Raw genomic sequence first — 22,126 nt, forward strand, 5'->3', positions numbered from 1 at the left:
CCCACAAGTGGCTTAAAAAATAAGCCAAAAATGGTTTGTCTAAATGAGTACACTAATACTGTATTTTGTTTATTGTTTTATTGTTTTATTTGATTAACTTTTCAGTTTTTCAGGCTAACTTTGGACTTCCCAGCAGTATAACCCATTTGTATTCAAAAGTTTATTCAATTCCAGTGAACATTATTCGATAATGGACAGTTAGTTGTAACCAAACTAGAAAAAAGGCGAGCTGTATGAGAACCATGTTTCAAACCCTGTAGCGGACGTGTGATTTCCGGGGGCACAGAAGAAGCTGTGTTTGTTTAAATGTCACGTTTCAAACCAGCTAGCTTTAGCATTACATCCAAAATGGCTGACTGTGGCTTTGAAAAGAAAAGAAAAAAAAGCAAAGTTTCTGCAGGACTTGGAAGAACAGGATTATGTTGTAGGTTGTGTGAAATCCTCTTCATGTTCAGTTCAACCTTTTTTGGCCTTCAGGGTTTGGTTGTGTCATCCTGTGTGCTTTAGGTGATGTTAGCTTAAGCCTTGGCTCAGACTGTTCCTTTTCTCTTTAACCCGGCAGGCTGCTGCAACTCTTACACTCTCACCCTTTAGCGTTAAATATGATTTGTTATTCTCACACATGTACTCTGCTATCACTTTGGAAACACTCGTCCAGCATTATATAGTTACCTTTGATCTCTATCTCCCTTGCTGTCTCACTCGGTTAGAAAAACAAGCTTTGTTTTGTTAACCATGAGCATGCTATAGCTACTTTCTCTCTCTCTCTCTCTCTCTCTCTCTCTCTCTCTCTCTCTCTCTCTCTCTCTCTCTCTCTCTCTCTCTCTGCCCATCCATGCCAGAGAAAGCCCTATTGGCACGTGCCAATGCCCCAGGATAGAGATAGAATACCCAATATGCATATTATTCTAATATCCTGAGCCGGTGCCCAGAATCCTCTGGCATGATCGCGTAATGAATGCTGCGCCTTGTAGGCCTCAAACATAAAGCTGTGTGTGCCTCAGCAATGAATTATTCATTCATGCCTCAAGGCAGCAAATCAGCCAGGCAACAGCTAAGAAAATTAGCTACCAATTAGTGTTTATTTACGGTGATAGGAGAAAGTTTCTCCTCCACATTTTTTTTTACTCTTCTTTTTTACATTTCAGACTGCTTGACTTGTGCCAGCATTAACCTTGAAATTGAGAAGGCAATAAAGAGAGAGAGAAAGAGTCGAGAGAAGGAGGGAGTGCTAGGTTGCTAGAATCAGTTCCAGAGCATTTATTTTCTGCCATGTCCCAATGAGATCAGAACAGGGTGTGTGTGTGTGTGTGTGTGTGTGTGTGTGTGTGTGTGTGTGTGTGTGTGTGTGTGTGTGTGTGTGTGTGTGTGTGTGTGTGTGTGTGTGTGTGTGTGTGTGTGTGTGTGTGTGTCTGTGCGTGTGTATGTGTCTGTGTGTGTGTATGTGCGTATGTGTATGTGTCTGTGTGTATGTGCGTATGTGTATGTGTCTGTGTGTCTGAGTGTGTGTGTGTCTGTGTGTGTGTCTGTGTGTGTGTCTGTGCGTGTGTGTGTCTGTGCATGTGTGTGTGTCTGTGCGTACATCTGTGCATGTGTGTGTCTGTGCATGTGTGTGTGTCTGTGTGTGTCTGGGCATGTGTGTATCTGTGTGTATGTGTGTGTATATGTGTGTGTCTGCGTGTGTGTACGTCTGTGCGTTCATCTGTGTGTGTCTGTGTGTGTCTGTTCGTGTGCATGTGTGTGGGTGCTATGTGTGTGTCTGTGTGTGTGGGTGCGTGTGTGTGCGTCTGCGTGTGTGTGTGTCTGTGTGTGTCTGTGTGCCTGTGTGTTTGTGTGTGTGTGTGTGTGTCTGTGCGTGTGTGTGTGTGTGTCTGTGCGTTTGTGTGCATGTGTGTGTGTTTGTCTATTCTCACATTGAAGAGCAATTGTGCAACACTATTTGTTGACCAAAAAGAATTTAAACTCTCTAGATTCCACTCGTAAACTCCTCTCAGCTTCTCACTTCTGTCCTTGTTCATCCTTGGGGTGAGGCCTTGCAACAGGCAACATTTGCAGAGTGTGTGTGTGTGTGTGTGTGTGTGTGTGTGTGTGTGTGTGTGTGTGTGTGTGTGTGTGTGTGTGTGTGTGTGTGTGTGTGTGTGTGTGAGACTGGAGCTGGGTGTCTGATTAACCCTGGGTTTATTCTGTTGAGATCCACAGCTCCCTGCCATGCATCTGCAGCTCTAGTGCCTGCTGTAGAACATGCTCACGCAGGGATGAAGCGGATAAAGGATATCAAGAGAGATTAGATGTTGTTACCCGCAGATCTTGAGATCAGACAACCGCCTCAGACCACAGACTTGAAGCCTGGAGTCAAGGTGTGAGTGTATATCTTTGCGTGTGGATATGCAGGTGTTGCTTCATCTCCATTGGATTGTCTATAAACCGCTGGCTTTAATGATCCTGCAGGCTCTGAATAGTGTTTTCTCAGTATTAACAGAACACTCGAGTGTTTTCCAACCTAATCACAATCCAGCACGTCTGAAGAGTGTGAGCAATTAGCACTACATCACACAAGAATGAAATCGATACGACACTTACTGTATTAGGGACACCTAGAGAGGTTCTTGAGACATCAGTAAGTGTAGATTCATGATTGATTCAGCCTGTCAGCCTGTTGTTAAAGCATCCATGAGCTGGTGTTTAGATGAATAGAGAACTTCAGTCTCATCAGCTCTGAAAAAAAGACACAACGCTCCTTTCACGCACATACACATTTCCTTGTAGGGATGACGATGCGTTTCTCTTTCACGCTTGCTCTCTTCTGCTGAAGCTGAAACCTACACTAAGTATTGTGTAAGCATTTCAGGCAGGCAGGCTTTTGTGTGTGTGCATCTTGCCACAGAATGTCTGGATTGTGCTTTACAGCCTGCCTTTGTGCTAGCCAAGTTGAAAAGTGATAGAACATGTCTGACTGTCTCTCTCTCTCGCTTCCCTCACTTTGTAACATTCATTCTTCCTTTCTGTGGCTGTTCTGATTTCGATGCGCCGTGTAGCATTCATGGGAATGTCACTCAGAGAGAGTGTGTGTGTGTGTGTGTGTGTGTGTGTGTGTGTGTGTGTGTGTGTGTGTGTGTGTGTGTTGGGGGGGTCTCCTGGCTGGCGCGTGGCTATGAATGAAGAAGCAAAAATAATGGTAGGTGTTATGCCATTGAACTGAGTTGAATGCTTGCAGGCCCATGCTGTGGGGATTGTCTTTCTTACCCTCTTGCTCTTGCTCTTGTCTCTTCCTCTCTCTCTCTCTCTCTCTCTCTCTATATATATATATATATATATATATATATATATATATCTCTGTGACACACACACACACACGCTCTGTCTTTCTCTCACTTGTTTGACCCTTTCACCCGTTTCGTCCGTCCCTCCCGTCCCTCAGTCTCCTCGGAGTGATGGCGTGTAAACATGCTGAATGCCCTGACGTCAGCCTGTGAGAAAGATGGACCTGTCCAATTCTCAGGCCAATTAAATGATAAGATGTTTGGAGGTGCTCCCAAGGGAATGAAGAAAGAGCTTTGAATGGCAGTGCCGCGATTCACAAAGCAATTTTTTAAGCTCTTATCACAGCTGCAATGCCCATTCGGTCCGGGCTCATTTGGCTTGTTCATTCATTCCCCAGAATGCCATCTGAATAAAGTCTGAGTGTTAAATATACTCATTGCCAGAGTGAGATTAAGCTCGTGACCCAACTGACAACTTTCCAACAGGTTCGCTGATTTAATTTAGTCATTTTTTTAAAAAGAGATTATTATTTTTACTCAATTTCTTTCTAGTCATAGCGCGGTTCCTGTGCGGAGCTCTCAACACCAGCGCACAGAAGAGAGGCTGAATGGGTCAAGGATCAAGCACACTTTACTGTCGAGTGTCTGAAGTTCTCTGCCAGCCAAACAGGCTCACATTAAAGCATTTAATTCTATTCCTGACCAGAGAGCTCAATTATTAATATTACCAATATTACCTATTATATCACCTTCAACTGAGCTTCAGGTATAATCTCAGGAAACCCTGAGCAGGAATTGTGTGTTGTGAAGGATACCTGCATTTAATCCATACTTTAATAGTGAAACATAATCACAAAACTCCAACATTTAGAACCAGATGAACGTGTGCCATTATATTCGATCGGTAGCGGTGAAAACTTCAAGACATCTGAGAAACAAGAGCTAGAGTTTCAGATCTTCATGTCAAGAAAGTTTTATAAATGGTTTCAGATTCCCTGTAATGCTGCAGTAAATAATCAATCCTTGATGGACATGTGATCCTCTGTGGAAACCCTTGTGGTGTTTGTTAGATCAGATCAGATCCGTGCACATCACCTTCAGCTGTCCCTGCTCCCCACCAGAGGTCTGTGTGGCACGGTGAGTCGGTCTCCCTCGGTTACCTGTCAGGAAGTTTCAAGTTCCGCCACGTCAACCGATCGTATGTTTGGGCCTTCGTTAAGGCAGGCAGCCATTTAATAATGTAGGTATTACTGCATCACCACACACTTCTCCAGCGGAGTCATTATTGATCAAGAGCTCAGCGTGTGTGTGTGTGTGTGTGTGTGTGTGTGTGTGTGTGTGTGTGTGTGTGTGTGTGTGTGTGTGTGTGTAATTGACAGATGGCTGGCGTAATGCTGTAAACAGACTGGCAGAGAGTTAGTCTCATGGAGGAATAATGTGACACTAGAGTGCTGTTGACAGGTACTTTAGCAACCGAGTTTGCAGAACTGCTAATGCTGAAGATTCGAAACAGCAGAACGAGCGGGGGTAAAAACACACGGATCACTTCTAGCCCCCCCAAAAAACAGAAGGAGGATTTTGCAAATTCATGTCCAAATCTGTGGTATTTTGTGAATTTATTTAGTATATGTTCCTGATCAGGTTTCGCACCTGGAAACGAAACTTAATTAAAATTAAAACCGTGTCTCCGAGCGCTGCAAATCCCACCTCGTAACTTGTTGATGATGTTGTTATAATGTCTCCATACATCTGAGTATGTGTAATCCAAGCTGTTCTAGTCGGGTAAACCCTAAGCGAGAAGTGCTCCAGGTTCAGAGGATCTAATCACAACATATTTACCTATAGAACTCACTTTCCCTGAAAGCGCTCAAACCAGATGGCTGTCCTACTTGAATATTCTCAGTCTCTTCTGAAAGCATGGCATTTACTCCCACAGCATAAAGGTGTTTGTTGAGTTAGTGTTAGAACACTGAAACCTGAAATTCTGTGATGGACAACAATACTGAAAAAGGTCTAATTTACTATAACCTTTTTATGTCTTTTGTAGATTAATTGCAACCCTTGTTAGACGTTCTTTCCGAATCTAGATGTAGGCTATGATGGAATGTTGAACGTTTTTAGGGCATTTTCAAGCTAATCAGAGGTATTTGACTAGAGGGTTAATTCAGATTAAATGAGACACTGTCAAGGGATTCGGTTTGTAGGTAAAGTTCATTTATTGAGCAGGTTTTGATAAGGAAAGGAGAGAAATGAGAACAGAGAGGCACATAGGAGGTGAGACGGAATCATAAACGTATACATCTTTTCCCTTTACAAAAGGCAGTGATGGGGAAGCTTCTAGTTCTAATGGAGCACTCAATATGAAAAATAGGTCAAGAGCTTTCTTACAATAATTGGATTTAATAATTTAAAGCATTAATGAGGTTTTAGGAGACCTCCTTTTGTTTCGGGCACAATTAATTCCTAACCCCCAACAGTTTAAATTTGAAACAAGTCAGGTGTGAAATGTTATTTGTCTTGTTTCAATTCATCATCTATTAAAAACCAGAGAAGAAGTCTTTATCTGTGCGATTTGCAGCAGCAGCAGCAGCTACCAGGCAAAAAAACCAAGTCAAACCTCCCAAAATTAATATGTGTTAACAATCCCCTAATAAACACATTGAATGGGGGGGTTATACCAACAAACTGTAGGTCTGAGCTTATTGTATTATTGTATTAACGAGATGCAGCTTGACAGAGAATCCGAACAGTAGGTTTATTACTTCCTCACAGCTCAGTGGCTTCAAGCCAGCCTTAAGAGCTGTGTGTTTATGAGTTTATAGACAAAAGCATTCGGCGCTGGAGTTGCATAAACTAGTCGAGAGATAATACACTCTTAAAAATGAGAAAACATAATACTTGCGCCATTATGCTCGTTATGGCTTCCCGCACAGCCCGATTATGATGGACCGAATATCTAAGGAGAAGAAAAATAAAAGAATTTCATGTTATATTGTGTGTAACTGTCACAGCATGGCTGAAATTACAGTGTTGCAGCATGTACATGCAAACAATGATACAATCTTATGACGTGTTAGATATCAGGCCAACTTTCAGATGCAGAAAATGTATAGAAACAAATAAAACATGCCACAAGGGAACGTCTATATTTGTGAAATATTTTCAAACTGTTTTGAAGAACTTACTCTACTTTTACATGGGAAGCGTAGTTTGTCCCTTGTGACTGCTAATTTTGTCGATTGTGGGTTAATTAATCAGAGTGAAAATTATTTGCTTGATCGATATATCGTGCTGCGCACATTTGTGCTAGCTTCTTTAGCAGATTAGCAAAGCAAGCTAAGCTAACTGTATTATTACCACTACACAGTGCTTCTCTCCAAGCTCTATAAAATGAGATTATGAAATGCAATTAAGAGGATAAGATGAGGGGGCACGGTGGCTTAGTGGGTAGCACGTTCGCCTCACACCTCCAGGCCCGGGGTTCAATTCCCGCCTCCGCCTTGTGTGTGCGGAGTTTGCATGTTCTCCCCGTGCCTCGGGGGTTTCCTCTGGGTACTCCGGTTTCCTCCCCCGGTCCAAAGACATGCATGGTAGTTTGCTATTTTGCATAGAATCGAGAGGATTTTGAAACACTGTCGCTGAAATCAAACGAGTGCCTGACACTTGGTTGCTTGTTGGTGTGCACTTAGGTTCATGTTTGATCAATCTGGCAATGCTCCAAATCAGTAGCAGGTTATTAGGCTGCAAAATATGGGCAAGATGAATGTATTGGAATTATATTGCTACACACACACACACACACACACACACACACACACACACACGTACGAACTTTGCACATTTCTCACAACCCGTGATTTGTAAAAATCAACATCACATAGAACAATACTGTGATAAAGATTAATGAATACACTGCACAGTAAAATGTGACTCATTATAACAGTTATCTTGGCAGACTGTTAGCACTGCAAGTGAGACACAGGACACTGCGTGTAATCTGTCCACAGTCTGATCAGACTTATCATGTTACGTCCAGCAGAAGCTTTGGTGACCCGAGCAGTCAGGTTAAGCCACAACAGGCCTCATGGTGTCTAAAACCTGCAGGCTGTAAGTATGGACTATATTTGAGTATGTGTGTGTGTGTGTGTGTGTGTGTGTGTGTGTGTGTGTGAGAGAGAGAGAGAGAGAGAGAGAGAGAGAGAGAGAGAGAGAGGGGGCAATGTCTTGTTCCACTCCATGTCTCCTCCACAGGCTGGAGCAGGATTAAGTTCAATCTGGGCTTTTTCCTGTTCTGCATTGGCAGGTTAGCCACCGCGAGGTCGATCAGTGGAACGGAGTAAAAAGCTCTGATATCCTGACCCCTGTCTCTGTAGACCTCTGTAAAGCTTTTACTTACTTTAACTCACCTGGATGTTCTTGAGCTACAGAGCATTCCTTTCGTTCTCTGCCTGACCGAGGGATCTCTTGGATCTTTTAGTTTGTTTGATTTGGTTTTTACATTGCAGATAGTCCATCACTTTGCCATGAGCCATGTTCAGCGTTTCCGTAAGCTGGTTATAATTTCCTGCATCCTGTCAGCACTGACATTCATAGTCTAAATAAAACAGCACGCCAGCTCCTGTGCTGTTTGATCTCTGTTGGGTCCTTGAGTGTCGTATACACCCTTTTCTTTTAAGATGCATTTCAGGCTGTTAAACAGCTCCATAGAACATTTTTAACTCTTAGGTATAATGGAATTACATGCAGTGAATCGCAAGGACCATTTATTACAAATGTAGGTCAAAATGTAGTCATTCCGATACTTTGTAAGTACATGTGCACATAAAAAAAAGCATGATTGTGTCTATCTTAATTATAAAATTTCACCATCTCTATTATCTTTTAATCAAATGTAGTTGATTAATCATTTTTCAAGTAAAATGTTCTTTTTCATGAATGGTCTGTATATTACTTGCGTTTTTTTACGTGCTTTGCAAGCTATTACGTTGGTGAAACCCAACCTGTAATCAAATACTAAAATCTCACCATGCTAATAAACGTAATCCTTTCTATAACATACAGCATATGCAGGACACTGTGGGCTTTGGTTAGATGTACATTTAGTTATTATCAGTCATTCTGCTCAGTGTCAAGGTCACTCGATGAATCCTTAGTCACGGCACCGTTTACAAAATGTAATAAGAAGCAAAAACCCGATCGTTATATGTGTGCTGTAGCTAATAGAGACATCATTTTAAACTCTCCACTCAGAACCTGGTCATTATGATGGTTTTTAACCAATAGAAATAGGTTGAAAAGCACACGGAGTGAATTGTGTTAAAAGTCTAATAAAATATATGATTGCTTTGGATACCTGCTGTGTTAGGAAATGTAGTGGAGATTGCTGGGCAAAATGTCCTGTACCATCTGACTGGTTTGTCCAAAGTGGCTTTTTCTGGTTTTGCAGGAAAAAACCCAGAACAAATAAGGAAATTGTTTACTGAAACCTGTCTTACTGATCTCAGTTATTCCGCTGTGATGAGTTGAATTATGTCTGTTCTCTCAGCAAGAATGCTGGCATTTGTTGCCATGCATGGAATACTTTAATCACACAGGTAGTACCAGGTGTCTTAATACAGGACACTTACCATCCGTGAAAACAGTCTACTACTTGGGTAACTCGCAATTTCTGCGAGGTCTTCACTCTTTGAGCCGGGAAAGCCTCTGCATTGCAGAGATCACAAGATTTCCAGTTCAGTCGCTCATGACGAATTGCACCACCTTTTCATTTTCTGCCTCCTAATTTTATAATTCTCCAAAGAGGGCGCTTTTGCTGCAGCGCCTAAATATTCAACCTTGACTCATTCTCGGTCTCCCACAGCCGAGGGGAGGGGAAAAAAGAGGATTGGAGAATAGAACAGACATGTTGCAGTTCTAGGAAACGACTAATCATGTTAATGTTCTTGTTTATTTCCATGATCAGTTATAATCTGTTGCCCCTGTGGAGATCAAATCTCTTCATACAGATGTCTGCATGTGTAGCGTTGCAGACTTGACAAACCGGACTTGTAGGACACATTAAGAGTATGTCATCGTTTCTTTTCCTTGCACGTATTTTCATGCTTTTGAGACAGATTTATGAAGTACTGAAGGCTGAGTGGGGCAGTTTGTTAACCCTTCTAAACTCTCTGGGGTTTTGTTCAAGAAGGAAAAAAAAATCACAAAAGTAATGTTTTTCTCTACTCTGCTTGACTAGGTTTCTCTAATAAACGCAAATAATAATTCTTGCAATCACATTTTTATTACAGCCATGATGATCAGGTTGTTTTGAGATAAAAGGCAAAGCAGAAGCATTAGAATGACTCGTCGTAAGTATGAAACAAACAGAAGATTTCAGTTTCAGCCACGTTCCCTCAGTCTCTTGTTTCAACTTACACCTGCTATCAGGATCCCCAAGCACATGATGCTGATTTGTGTGTGACTTGCACTCATGGTGTAACGAGGACTTTCCCAGGTTCAGAAACTGTTCTGCTTTATATGAATAGCCTCTGAACCAGAATTATCCATGTATTACACACAACTGTGCATAAACTATCCAGATTATTTTCTGTGGCGTAGCTGTGGAGTGCTTGTTCTTCAGTTCCCTGGTTTCTTCCTGCTGTCCAAAATCATTCAGATAGGCACATTGTCTCTAGGTGTACATGAGTGTGTGAATAGATGTGTAGATGGGATTGGGAATGAATTTATTGAAGAAAGTGGTTACTGAAGAATGAATGAATAAATGAATGAATGAATGAATGAATGTCTTTCAGTCAAGGTGGTTGAAGGTAATTTTTTGCTTTATCTAATCTATCGTTCTTTCTAAACCCGTTGGAGAAGAAAACACAACACAGTCCTCTTGCCACATTTACACAGCCTTAAATTCAAGAAATGTTTCACCCGAAACCGAGCAGTGAATGAAATGACACGGAATCAATCGTTCATTTCATACAGGAGCGCTGCCATTCAGCCTGTCAATCAACATTAAAGACTCGATCAATTTAGCGCAGAACATTTCACATCATTATGGCCAATGACCAATGGCTGGCTCTAGGTAAAATATCAGATTTTTCTGATAATTCCAACAATCATACTTTAACTCTGGATGTTGTTACAAAAAAAATGTAGGAGAAAATAGCTCTATTTCCAACAGAGATGAAGCTCAATAACATCCAGCAATTTACCGAAATAAGCAAATTATGCCTTTGTATTTATAAGAATGTACTTATAGCCAAGTAACTACATTTGAACTGGGAATATACAGTATAAGCAATTACAAATAAAAGTATAAAGTATAAAGCGAAACACATAAAACCATTATCTGCTAAAACAAAATAAATATAGTCACATATAGTTATATATGAAGTGGCCCACAACCTTAGAAAGCTGTACCAGTGTACCAGACGTCCACATGCACATGCAAATCTAATCAGTTCTCACCTGAATCGTCAAATAAGCATAACCATGAATTCTGTAATGAAAAATCTTTCTTTGGGAGCTTTTGAGCAGATGTTGGAGGTTGGGCGATCAAGGGAATGTAAAAAGAGTGTGACAATATTGATGTCACAAAATCCCCCTCGTAGCGCTGTACATGTGACATTTCAATTCAATTCGATTCAATTCAAGTTTATTTGTATGGTGCTTTTTACAATTGACATTGTCAAAAAAGCAGCTTTACAGAACATAAACATAGGACAAAAGTTTATTATAAAGAATAATATAAAGATTAATAGGATACAAAATTCAAGATTAATATTAGATAGATTTAGTTCACAATGTGTATGTATTTATTGTCATTTGTAGCGCTCTACAGTACATGTGTGTTATTTCTCTATCCGTTTTTTGTTCCTTCTGCTACGTGCCTTGTGATTCAGCTGCTGTCATGTCATTGGTGTGCACCTGTACCGTGTTACCCTCATTATACCTCTGCCTTGCCCCTTGCTACAAAATAATAATAACGATCACATTGATTTCACAAACATCGCATGCATGTTACAGTTGTGTTTCAGTAGCCAGGGACATGGAGTGCTAAGTGTTTTCTGGCTGCTCAAGCAACCAATCTGTTCAAACCTGACATTTTAAAATATATTTTAGAATCACAGTGCTATAAACTCAAAAGCTCTGGCTCAGATCGACTGAGAATCGCTGTAAAACGGTGAAAATAATAGCCGTAAAAAGTCAGGGACTGAGAGCTGGGGGGTGAGGGGTTTTTACTGCAGCAGGTGGGCTTCGTGTTTAGGGATCCACCATCGAATAGGAAAGGCATGAAATATCAGGTCTGTATTGAGCATACCCTTTCAGACAATCAATTTATACCTAGAGGCACTAGCAGAACAGCGGAGATAGAACGGCCACAAACCCACACAAGCGTAGAGGAAGAATCACTTAAGCTGTAAAAATGCATCGCCCGCTATAGCGCGGAAAACAAGATAAATATAGTTATCACGCTGCATCTGTCAAATTGAGCCACACGACTCCGAAAAGAAGAATGTGGAATGTTCTATTGTTCCCCGACGAGGAATCAGGCCTGATACTTTGTGCATCAGGAAGGAGAACGAGCCTAAGAGGAATGTGAAGTGATGTGTGTGTGTGCGTGTGTGTGTGTGTGTGTGTGGAGGGGATGAGTTCGATTGCTCCACCAGCTTGTTTTTTCACTGTCCAAATTGAAAGCAAGCTCCACCGGGTGCAGACAAGCTCTCATGCATTCTCATGAGCACAGAGAAGACCGTTCACACACGGACACACATCAGCATTCCAGCCACATGCCAGAGGTGGGGAGACATAGAGCACCAAATCACAAATCATGGCCAAACAGACCCATTGAATTGATCTCAAATAGTCCCCATCAGACCCTCTACTTAACTAAGCTGTATGTCTACGCTGAAACATCGTATTTTCCTCTTCGAACACTTTCGGCAATTTTCTCTCCATCTTTCAAATGCTAGTCCTTAAATTCCAGAAGCTGGAGTGCGTTTCTACGTTGTGCAGGTACAATTATCTAGCTTGCTTAATTTCTAAAACATAATCGACTGTGATATTGGTGAGTGCACAGAAAGTTTGCTAATTGGCTAACATTAGACATTCATTTTTTTTAATTGACTCTAGTGCTTTAAAACACAAGCCTCTCATTAGCATGTTTTAACATGTCTGCTAGCATAACTGGGGTAGCATATTTATTTCAGTCTAATTGTGTTTATAGTTTGTTTTTTTGCTGATGAAAACCAAACAGAATGGTCCTGGAGAAGCGTTGTTTCATTTCACTATGTACTGCATCAGATATATATAATTTCGACAATAAATCCATTAAAACCTTTCCATAGGCTAATCCTACAATCTGAACTGTTACCAGCTTATTGAGTACACATTAGTTACCAGAAAGGTACCAGCTCGTTGGTGAGTGGACCTTGTTCTGCCAAAGAAGCTAGTCTGAAGCCTTAGCATGTAGCACCCAAATCTGTGTCTAGCAATCTTCACACTGATTAGATCACTATTTTATTTGTATTCATTTACTTAGTTTAAGAAGCTACATATACAGTAGATACTACACACTAAAGCACAATAAGCCATTTGCTAGTGTAATAAATGTAAATTCAATCCTATAGACAGTATAATGTTGTTCTTAGAACACAATTCCACCATGATAAAAACTGTTACTCATGCCCTCAAGTGCCCCACAATATGCTTTTAAAAGCATGGCAAAAAAAAAACATATGATGTACAGTATGTAAAACAAATATATTCATTCTAAACATTTTCTGCTACGCATTGTCAATAGATAACAGAAAGATTTGGTTGCTAAGCAACATACAGTAGCAGGCAAAGGTTAGGGTATTATGGAAAGAACAATGTCTCAATTGTAATGTTTTTTGTTGCTTAAAACTAAATTCAGAAACAGTCACAGGTGTGCATATACTGTACAGTAGCAGGTTAGCAAGAAAGTATAGGTAACATAAATGGTTGTTTGTTTTCCAAGTCAGTGTTTGCTGGATGGTTTAAGTAACATTAACACCTTCCTCTCGCTCTCCTGTCATTGTCTTTCTGTCAGTATGCTCTGGCCCTCATCAGCTGAAAAGAGAAACGACTAGCTCAGCCAGCGGGCCAAATTTTCCATCCAAATCTCACGGCCAACTTCTCAGTCTCACAGGCCAATCAATGGCACAGAGCAGCGTGGCGTGATTGATAATGATATTGAGATTGATTGTCTTAATCCTCTCCCCCATTGAGTTCCCAAGTCCCCAAACAGACCGTACATCAGTACATGTTCATGCACTTCAGAACCGGTTAGAAAGGGAGAGAAAGAGAGTGTGTGTGTGAGAGAAAGAGGCTTGGCAGGAGCTGCCAATAGATAAGTGAAATAAGGAGGCGAACGAAAAGAGCCGGTGATCCCTAAAGGCCGGTGCGCGGGCGGCTAACCCACCAGATCCACAGGCGTTGGGCTTTAAATTGCTCAAGATTGCCTGGTGGCATGCGCCTTAAGGGAGATGCAGGCGGGGGAAAGCATGGCCTTCGTTAAAGAGGAGCAGGAAGGAGTGGAGGAATGATTTCCTACAGGAGCAGGATAACAATGAGGGTCGGTAATTGCTGAAGTGGCAGAGGGAGGGAAAAAAGAGAGCGGTGCAAATTCTTGTTGGAGGCGAAAGACAGGAGAACGAGTGTGTGTGAGAGAGAGAGAGAGAGAGAGAGAGAGAGAGAGAGAGAGAGGTGAAGAAAGATTCAGGCCTGTTTACTGCTTAATATTGGTTAGACACATGATGGTGATATACACCGTCAGTGTTTTAATTACGGCAATAACACGAACATTAATTCTTCATAATTGAGCTGCTCAGATCTTCACTCGGGTCACCGCATGTCAGCTGTTTTATTTTTATTTTTTTCCTTCTTTTACTTTCTAGTTTATTGATGAAAGCAAAACCCACACAGCTTTCATAACCCATATAATAGTAGTTCTCAGTGGATAAAGCTAACACTATGACTCATACAATTCCAAATAGTCTCTTTATCTACTCTATTTTAATAGATGTTAAGTCTATATGTGAGTATCTGAGTGTGTGTAAATGTGTGTGTTTGCCGTGCCATTGTGTGTACGCCAGTAATAGCGCCGTCTCCTATCATTGTGTACCACCGAGAAGTTTTTCCCTGCATCTGCTAGCGTTAAAAGTTTACTTTTGTTCCAGGTGCAATAACAAAAGGCCTTTTAAGTCTGACTGGAAAATCTTTAGGAGAAATTGGCTTCTCTATTGAGGGGCAGCCGTATTGATTCTTGCCCCTGGCTCGCCGCGCTAAAAAGATGGATAGATTTCTTTGAAAACGCTCCGAATGCGAGGCTCTAAAGACCATTGTGTGTTCGCACGCAGGAGCAAACCTGTTTAATAACATACAGCTTCAGCCAGCGTCTCCCTGTAAACCGTTTATGGAGCCTGAAAGAGAGAGAGGTGACAGGGACAAATTTTTCAGGCCCTGGAGTCCTCTCTCTCTCTCTCTCTCTCTCTCTCTCTCTCTCTCTCTCTTTCTCTCTCTCTGTCTCCTTCTGTTGCTCTCTGAGAAAATGAAATCTCTTTAAAACACTTCCTCCTTTGACACACACAGGCTTGGTCGATTACTGAACCTGTCGTTCCTGGTTAGCCTCAGTTGCCTACCTGATGCCAATGTAGACAGGAGGCAGTAAAATCACAGAGAAGTGCACTCGGATCACTGCAGTTCTCTAGCTAACTAGCACTCTCCCGACTACAGGACTATTTTACTGTGCACATATTGTCCAGAAGTTGCATTTACATGTACATTTATTTATTTTGTAGGCACGTTTATTCAAAGTGACAATCATTGCCTCTAGGAAACAAACACTGCACACCAAATCAAATTCCTGTCTTGCCTACTAGCTGGTAGTCAAATGGAACGTGGCATCTGTATTAGGATTTAAAAACAAAGTGGGTGTGGCTTAAACAAGAAAAAAATGTATTCTACTTTATTTTTTAAAGTATTCATTTAGGATTCCAGTGCACACCTGTAGCCTGAGCCGGACTCGAATGCTCGAAGCGTTAGGTGAGTGTCTTTAGCAAAAAGTAAGCATTTTCACCAAGGGCACCTATCTCAGCTTTGTCACACACTTGTCAAGTACCGTTACAATTTTTGATGGATTTTAATGGAACAGGATGCATTCAGGGACAGGGAGCGGCCGGCAGACAGAAAAGGAGAGTAGGGAGATTCATTTAAATGCGCTGTTCTTCCCGGGCCCTTTTGTTTTGATTTGCGGGAGTCGTCCATGTTTGACTCCCCGGAGGTGAACAGTGAAATAACACTGGCTTTTCATTTCAAGGACAAAAGAAGTGACTTCAACCAAAACATGACCATCGAACGGACACACTTACACGTGCACAAAGACTTAGGCGAAATAATTGTATACTAGGCTGGGAGTGAAAGAATTTGCCCCAAAGACCTTTTCAGGGTCTTGGGATGGGGCACAATTAATCTATCAATTAATCAGCCGATCAGTCAATAACTGCTCTAAGCAATAAGAACAGAAGGAAAAAAAACAACATTGAATAAACAAATACTTATTCCATGAGCAGAATGCTAAAACGCCGGTAAATTAATTCTACTTTAGCTTAGTTAATCTTAGCTAATTCAGTTTTATCTGCATTGACTCCATGTCCTTTCTTTGTTCAGTGTTTTAAAGTGACATTTTGGCATTAGTGCATTAGTGAGTCAAAAGATATCGCTCCTGACACATTCAGTGACTACTTAATCACAAAAACACCCTCTTTCAGCAGTGTGTGTTTGTATGTATGCTATATAGGATGTTGAAATTTGGGAGCATAATGACTGAACATTGACGGAAGCTAATTCAGACCCCACGACTCCACGACGCAAAATCAAAGATTTACGCACACGGGAGCAAACGTACATCTGTTGAATGCATACACAGATGATCAATGGGCTGACATTAAGTCAGTGTTTGCCAACACACGCTGTGGGCCTCACACAGACTCACACACACACACACACACACACATGCTAAGGGCTTCATGCTGCTCCGAGCGCCTCATGTAGGGCAGAAACGGCCTTTGAAAATATATAAAAGATTAGCGGCATGTGAAGTATTCAGCGGAGAGCTTTCAATGACAGCCCCGGCTCTTCTCCACAGAGCTGCCATGTTGGAGGCTGCCAGTGCCCTCGTTTTCTCTGCATTTGTCTTTTTGATGTATGACACTGCATATTAAACAGCATACTAACCTGCTCCTGCTTATGCCGAGCTGCATCATTCAGCAGGAAAAGCAAAACACTAAACAAGGAGGTTTAGCTCTCAGAAAGACTGACACAAGTCACATTTATCCCTCTCTTGGGAAGCTGTTAAGGAAAAGTAGGAAGCCTCAGGGATGGCAGGGGTACCGGGTGTTGTCTCTGTTCATACTATTAAAAGAAAAAGGTTGTCTGATTGTAGTATGAGCGATCTTGTCAGTCTGAGCTAATTGGCACTATTGGCACGGTGTTTTGCAAGGTTGGTTTGGCACTCCCTCGTCAAGCCGTTTGAGCATCTGGCTGCACAGCTGGGGCCACATAACCAGCCCAGTGACCCGGTGAACACACTCGGGGTCCTCATTAGGAGACAGAGAGGAATCTGTTGGCACACCGCTGACCGGCTCTGTTAATTAGAGTAAGCGTGATACCAGCAGCAGCATTTAAAGTACAGCGTAAGTAACACTGGAGCTGACACTAAGATCTTATTGGATCCTATGCAAATTTGTGAAATTGACTCTCACAAGAGCTCTACTCTAAATCAGACAACATGTTTTTCTATATTTGTTAACTATGGGATGCAAAAATGGGATGCTGACACTTTCTGACTGAAGAATTATATCCACAAAGGCTTTCCACGGCTAATGAGACAGAGTTTAAATACCTCGGTGGAGAAAAATGAAAAGCCGGACAGAATCGTATCGTCCCGCCACTCAGCACACGGTCACACTCAAAACAGAGGCATTAGTTCAAAATACTACACAATACTGCTGAAATCTCAAATCTGACTGATCAGATGGTGAAGATTCATTTTGCATAACAGCAGCTCTGTTACTATTAGACTTACTGTAAATAAATGACTTGACAGACACTTAAGATAAATAGTGTAACAGTTATGGAAGGAGTCTCCAGTGTCAGCTTTGTGTAACAAAGTTTTCCATCATACATGTGCTTGTGGTTTCCTGGTCACATGACAAGCTGCATTTTTGACTCATTAAATTCAAGAGAGAGGAAAAAAGGAAGGAATGAAGGAACGAATGAAGGAATGTCTGTGGTCATTCTCTTTGTGCTCGGGTCTTCATCAGCAATCATTTGAAGACTTCGGCAGGAAGGAATTAGTGTCGAGTCTGTAATGAACTCAGAAATGACCCTGACACCTGCTAAGTTCCTCAGGAGCTCTTGGTTACACAATTCTACTCGACTACAACCTGTTGTAGAAAGGACATTATTTACATTTATATTATATTCAGTGTCACTCCAATGAGCATGCGTTCCCTTTTGAGTCTGGTTCCTCTCAAGGCTTCTTCCTCATATCGTATTCTTCCTTTCCTTGTCACCGTCACCTCAGGTTTGCTCATTAGGGATAGATGTTAGCGATAAATAGTAACTTTAAACATTAAAATTTGTATTTTGTTTCTAGTATCATGTTATAAAAGAATCCAAATTGTTTAACTTGTCTTCATGAAATTAAATGAATAAAGTAAGTGGACTTTCTTTAATGAAATATAATAATAAAAAGTCTTATTTGACAAATTGCTGTGGTATAAGAGGAATAAACACTTCGAGACATGCAGTTATTAGAAAACAATTAACTTCAGGGTGGTACTAAGAGATTTGTGTCAGGCAGTGATTGATACACTAGTCCATGGATGATTGTTTCCACTATGGCACAGTCGTGGTTCATTCCTCACCTATTCCGTACCCAATATGTTATTGAAAGCCTAGCAAATCCACTAGCATTGAAATCTGGAAGGCTTCGACAACTTCAACTCAGCTGTCTGCATTTTCCAGACAGAAGAGTTTCCATTCGCTCCTTCCAGAGTCTCCTGACAGCACTGTGAGAAAAGGATGACAAGGCCATTCTCCAGTCTTTTCACTCTATTCTTTTTCCTTTCTTTTCTTTTTTTTACTGAGACCTCCTTAATGTTCTTTCCATATCCGAGACAGACAAGAAACAAGAATCCATCAGCAAAGAGCAGCAAATTCGGATGCAGACAATATAGACGTATCTATCAGCTATCAGCTAACAAGCCGGCTTTAAAACCCAGCCATAGCATAAAACCTCAACCCCAGACAAAACATCCTGCTTATCTCCAAGGAGGATTTCACACAAAAACACCACAAACATCAAACATCTTAGTGCAAGAATTTGCTTTGCCTATTGAATGCACGCATGCCCAAGCTTACACAAGAGCACAAGTACGCCATTAGGCAGTCCGGGTGTCGATGATAATGTGAGAGAGAGAGCACGCTGGGGCTCATTTGCAGCCTCATTTGGCCATTTGCTTTAAATGTCATCTCTTAGATGAAGGCAGCAAAACAAAAAGCACACGCACGCACACACACACACACACACACACACACACACACACACACACACACACACACACACACACACACACACACACACACACACACTCCATAGAAGAATAAGTATCATGCTTTAGAGGTTATGATGGATTGGTCTTGGCATGCTGATACAATGCTACTCTAAAGCCCCGAGAGAGTAAAAAACCTCAACGTTTCGGACTTTCTGAGAAGACGCACGCAACAGCACACAATGGAGAAAGTGCCGTACGAGCGCGAGTGTGAACGTATACCTATGACAGATGGTGTGTATATGTCTACTCCTGTGCATGAGTGAGGCTAAGAATGAGGAGGTGTGCACATTCATGTTCCTGCCCCTGTGTAGATTTATTATAGCCTTGTGTGTGGCCTCTTAAAATATTGATGCATTGCACCTTTGTTTTCCATTTGCTGTGGAGAGTGCATAATGTTTCAGGCCTCGCTTAAGGTTGTTCAGAATGCACTTAGCGTGTAGATGCGAGAGGGAAAAGCCTTTCTCTGGATTTCTAAGTGACGTGGTTAAAATTACAATAATCGTGTGCACCTGCTGTCTGCCGCACAACTGCTCACTTAAACCAGCGCTACAGTTTAACTACTGCTCTCCTGTAATGGCTCATTACAATAGTTTAGCAACACACCATCAAACCAAACTGTCCTGCAAATTTGTTCTGTTGTGTAGAGTTTTTACAGACAGACCGACTTCAGAAGCTTGGACACTGCTTTGTTGGTAAAAAAAAACAAACAAAAAAAAATAATTTGATGTACTAAGTATCTGACTGAAATAGTGGGGATTTCTCTAAATGATAAGAAACAGGGTTATTTGAAGTTTGATATTAGTAAAATGTCTAGAAATAGGGTCTCATAAGTGTAATTATTTAATAAAAGATGCCACAGGAACTGTGGAAAAGAGATTTTCGTTCGTGGTGTAGCAGGTGAAGCCAGTTGATATTCAAAATGGCAGATGATGCAATAATCCTTGTCAAAAACAAGGCATTCAGTTACTGTGATCTAAAGTATTGAGATTGTAGCTCTTTTTCCTGTGTTTCCTCACTTCAGTGCTCCCTCAGCAACGACGCAAACAAAGCTGTCAGTAATGTCCATGTCCACCGGTGTCACAGTGTCTCACCAGTGGAAAAACTTTAGTATACTGTAGTATAGTTTGGTGTTTGGTGTAAAGTACAGTGCAGATGAAAATAGCCGGCGGCTGTGTGAACAGAGGCTGGGAGCTCATTTTGTTCAGAATGTAAAATATGAAAGAAAGAAAAAATCAGTCCTTGAACACGTTTTAATATGTGAAAGACATTCATTTTTACATTAATTCGTTATAAACAAGAGCAGTTAAGTATCGAGTGAATAATCAGTATCAGCTTAAAACAAAGTAAAAAGTGCCCCTTTAATCTTGCCACCAAAAGCCTCTTACTTCGTTTAGGTAGTTTTTTCTGACAGATTTGAATGCTAGATGAGAGCCTAGCTTCCGGCTAGCAAAAAATTAGTTTCTGCTTTCTTCTTGATGTCTTTCTTTTTTCTCAGGTGTCATTAAAATAATGGCACTATAACTCAGAAGACGCACACACTTCACTGCATGTGTGTGGTCACATCTTCATCAACTCGCTGCGTACGTGAATGCACACGTGCGTCCCGCGGGAAGGATTAGGATAGATGAGAGCTAAACGTGAGATGATCGGCGAGGGAAGTTTGGTCTCATACCAGCAGGAAAATGAATCAAATTTATGCCCGATGGCGCGACAGGAGCACAGCGCTTAACGATGATGGAGTTTGGACACTTCATTTCTGTCACTGTGGAATTGGCCTGCCGCGCACCTAATGATGGTAATATATGTTACTGTGCGTCTGGCGCACCCATCCTTCTCTCCATCTCACTTAAAACTGCACTCATTGTTTGGCAGATTGCATTATGAACACCCGTATTAGAGACAGGAAAGGGGAAGAGGAGGAGGAGGAGGAGGAGGTGGTGAAAAATAGGGGGCGAGAACATACTTTATATGTTCATTTATTTTCAACACGAGTTAATGGAAAACGCTACAGCGATATTAATTCCCCTTCTCTTCTGTCGCAGGTGATTGCAACTTCGAGAAGCCGTTTGGGGCGTGCGGCTACAGCCAGGGACGAGATGACGACCTTGAGTGGGAGCAGGTCAACACCAAAGAAAAACCTTCTGCAAACCAATGGATGCCTCCTGGTGAGCTTTACATAAACTCTCATAACCAAACAAGCTTCACAACCAAAATAACCACCCACATGCACGTTCTTCTAACTGATATAACTGATTCAGATATATTTATATAACAATTTACTTTATTATATTAGTAAATTTACAATACATTATATTTTTTTTTTTTGGAAAACACTTTTCTTTAATGTGACTTACAAGTGATTCAGCAGAGAGCAACAGGTTTCTGCTAAGAGAACGTTGTACTGTAGGAAGATATCTAGTTATCTGTATAGCGCCAGTGCTTGTACACTTACACAATGCCTGTGAGCATTTGGTCTGTCATCAGAAGATCCTGAGTTATCTGTGTTATTTGGGTGGGAGGGACTTCATGCTCTCGCTGACACTGTGAGCCCACTGTGTGTGGTGTGTGTGTTAGTTCAAGGTATTCTGTAGGTAGGTGGCAAAGGTGGTCATGCCTTGGAGAATGTGTTATGTGTTAGCCTTCATCATCCTCGCAGGCTACCCCAGGTGGGTAAGGACTAGCATGTGATTGAAAAGGTGGAGGATGTTTTAAAATATCAGTTACTTTTGATAACATTTACATTAGTAACATTCGATTTAAAACAACAACAAGAAGAACAACAGGTTACTACTGTGTTGCTGGGAGTGTGTGTGTTAGTCTACTCTATGCTAATCGTGATGTAAGATGTGACCTGGTGCCCAGGCTACTGATCATAGTGAATAAGAATTTGAAACGAAAGACATTTTTGTGTGGAAAAAACAAGACAATGGTTCGTAGCCTTCTCGAATCAAACACACCAGTTCTGTACGTGTCAGAGATGTTTATGTCTTTATTGAGAGTAGCTTGTTGACAGACAAAGTAAGACAAACGGATTCTTTACAGTGTAATTAACATCATGTTTCATGGATTTATAGTTCCATAAAACAGCACAAAAGCTGGGCTGAAGCTCCTACCTGCAGGGGATAGTGCTTAAAGAGATTAAACCTCAGGGAAATGGCTTAGAAATAAAAATAAATAAATAAAACAAATGCTGCAATGGCCACAGCTGTCACTCTTCCCAACTTGTAAGTTCCC

At 41.3% G+C, this 22,126-nt stretch overlaps 1 protein-coding gene across 6 annotated transcripts in view; it reads left to right on the forward strand.

Annotated features, from left to right (window-relative positions):
• LOC113645143 (receptor-type tyrosine-protein phosphatase mu-like) overlaps nucleotides 1-22,126 on the forward strand; it is a 186,100-nt gene that overhangs the window by 26,992 nt on the left and 136,982 nt on the right. For 4 of the 6 annotated variants that reach the window (XM_047806456.1, XM_047806458.1, XM_027150480.2 and 1 more), the window contains exons 2-3: nucleotides 20,388-20,687; nucleotides 20,935-21,057. In XM_047806456.1, the coding sequence (XP_047662412.1) occupies nucleotides 20,588-20,687; nucleotides 20,935-21,057 (223 nt within the window). In that variant the 5' untranslated portion in view covers nucleotides 20,388-20,587. The remainder of the gene's footprint in view (nucleotides 1-20,387; nucleotides 20,688-20,934; nucleotides 21,058-22,126) is intronic. The other 2 variants (XM_047806457.1, XM_047806460.1) reach the window with 1 other exon arrangement.

This window comes from Tachysurus fulvidraco, chromosome 22 (genome assembly GCF_022655615.1).
Source record: "Tachysurus fulvidraco isolate hzauxx_2018 chromosome 22, HZAU_PFXX_2.0, whole genome shotgun sequence".
NCBI lineage: Eukaryota > Metazoa > Chordata > Actinopteri > Siluriformes > Bagridae > Tachysurus > Tachysurus fulvidraco.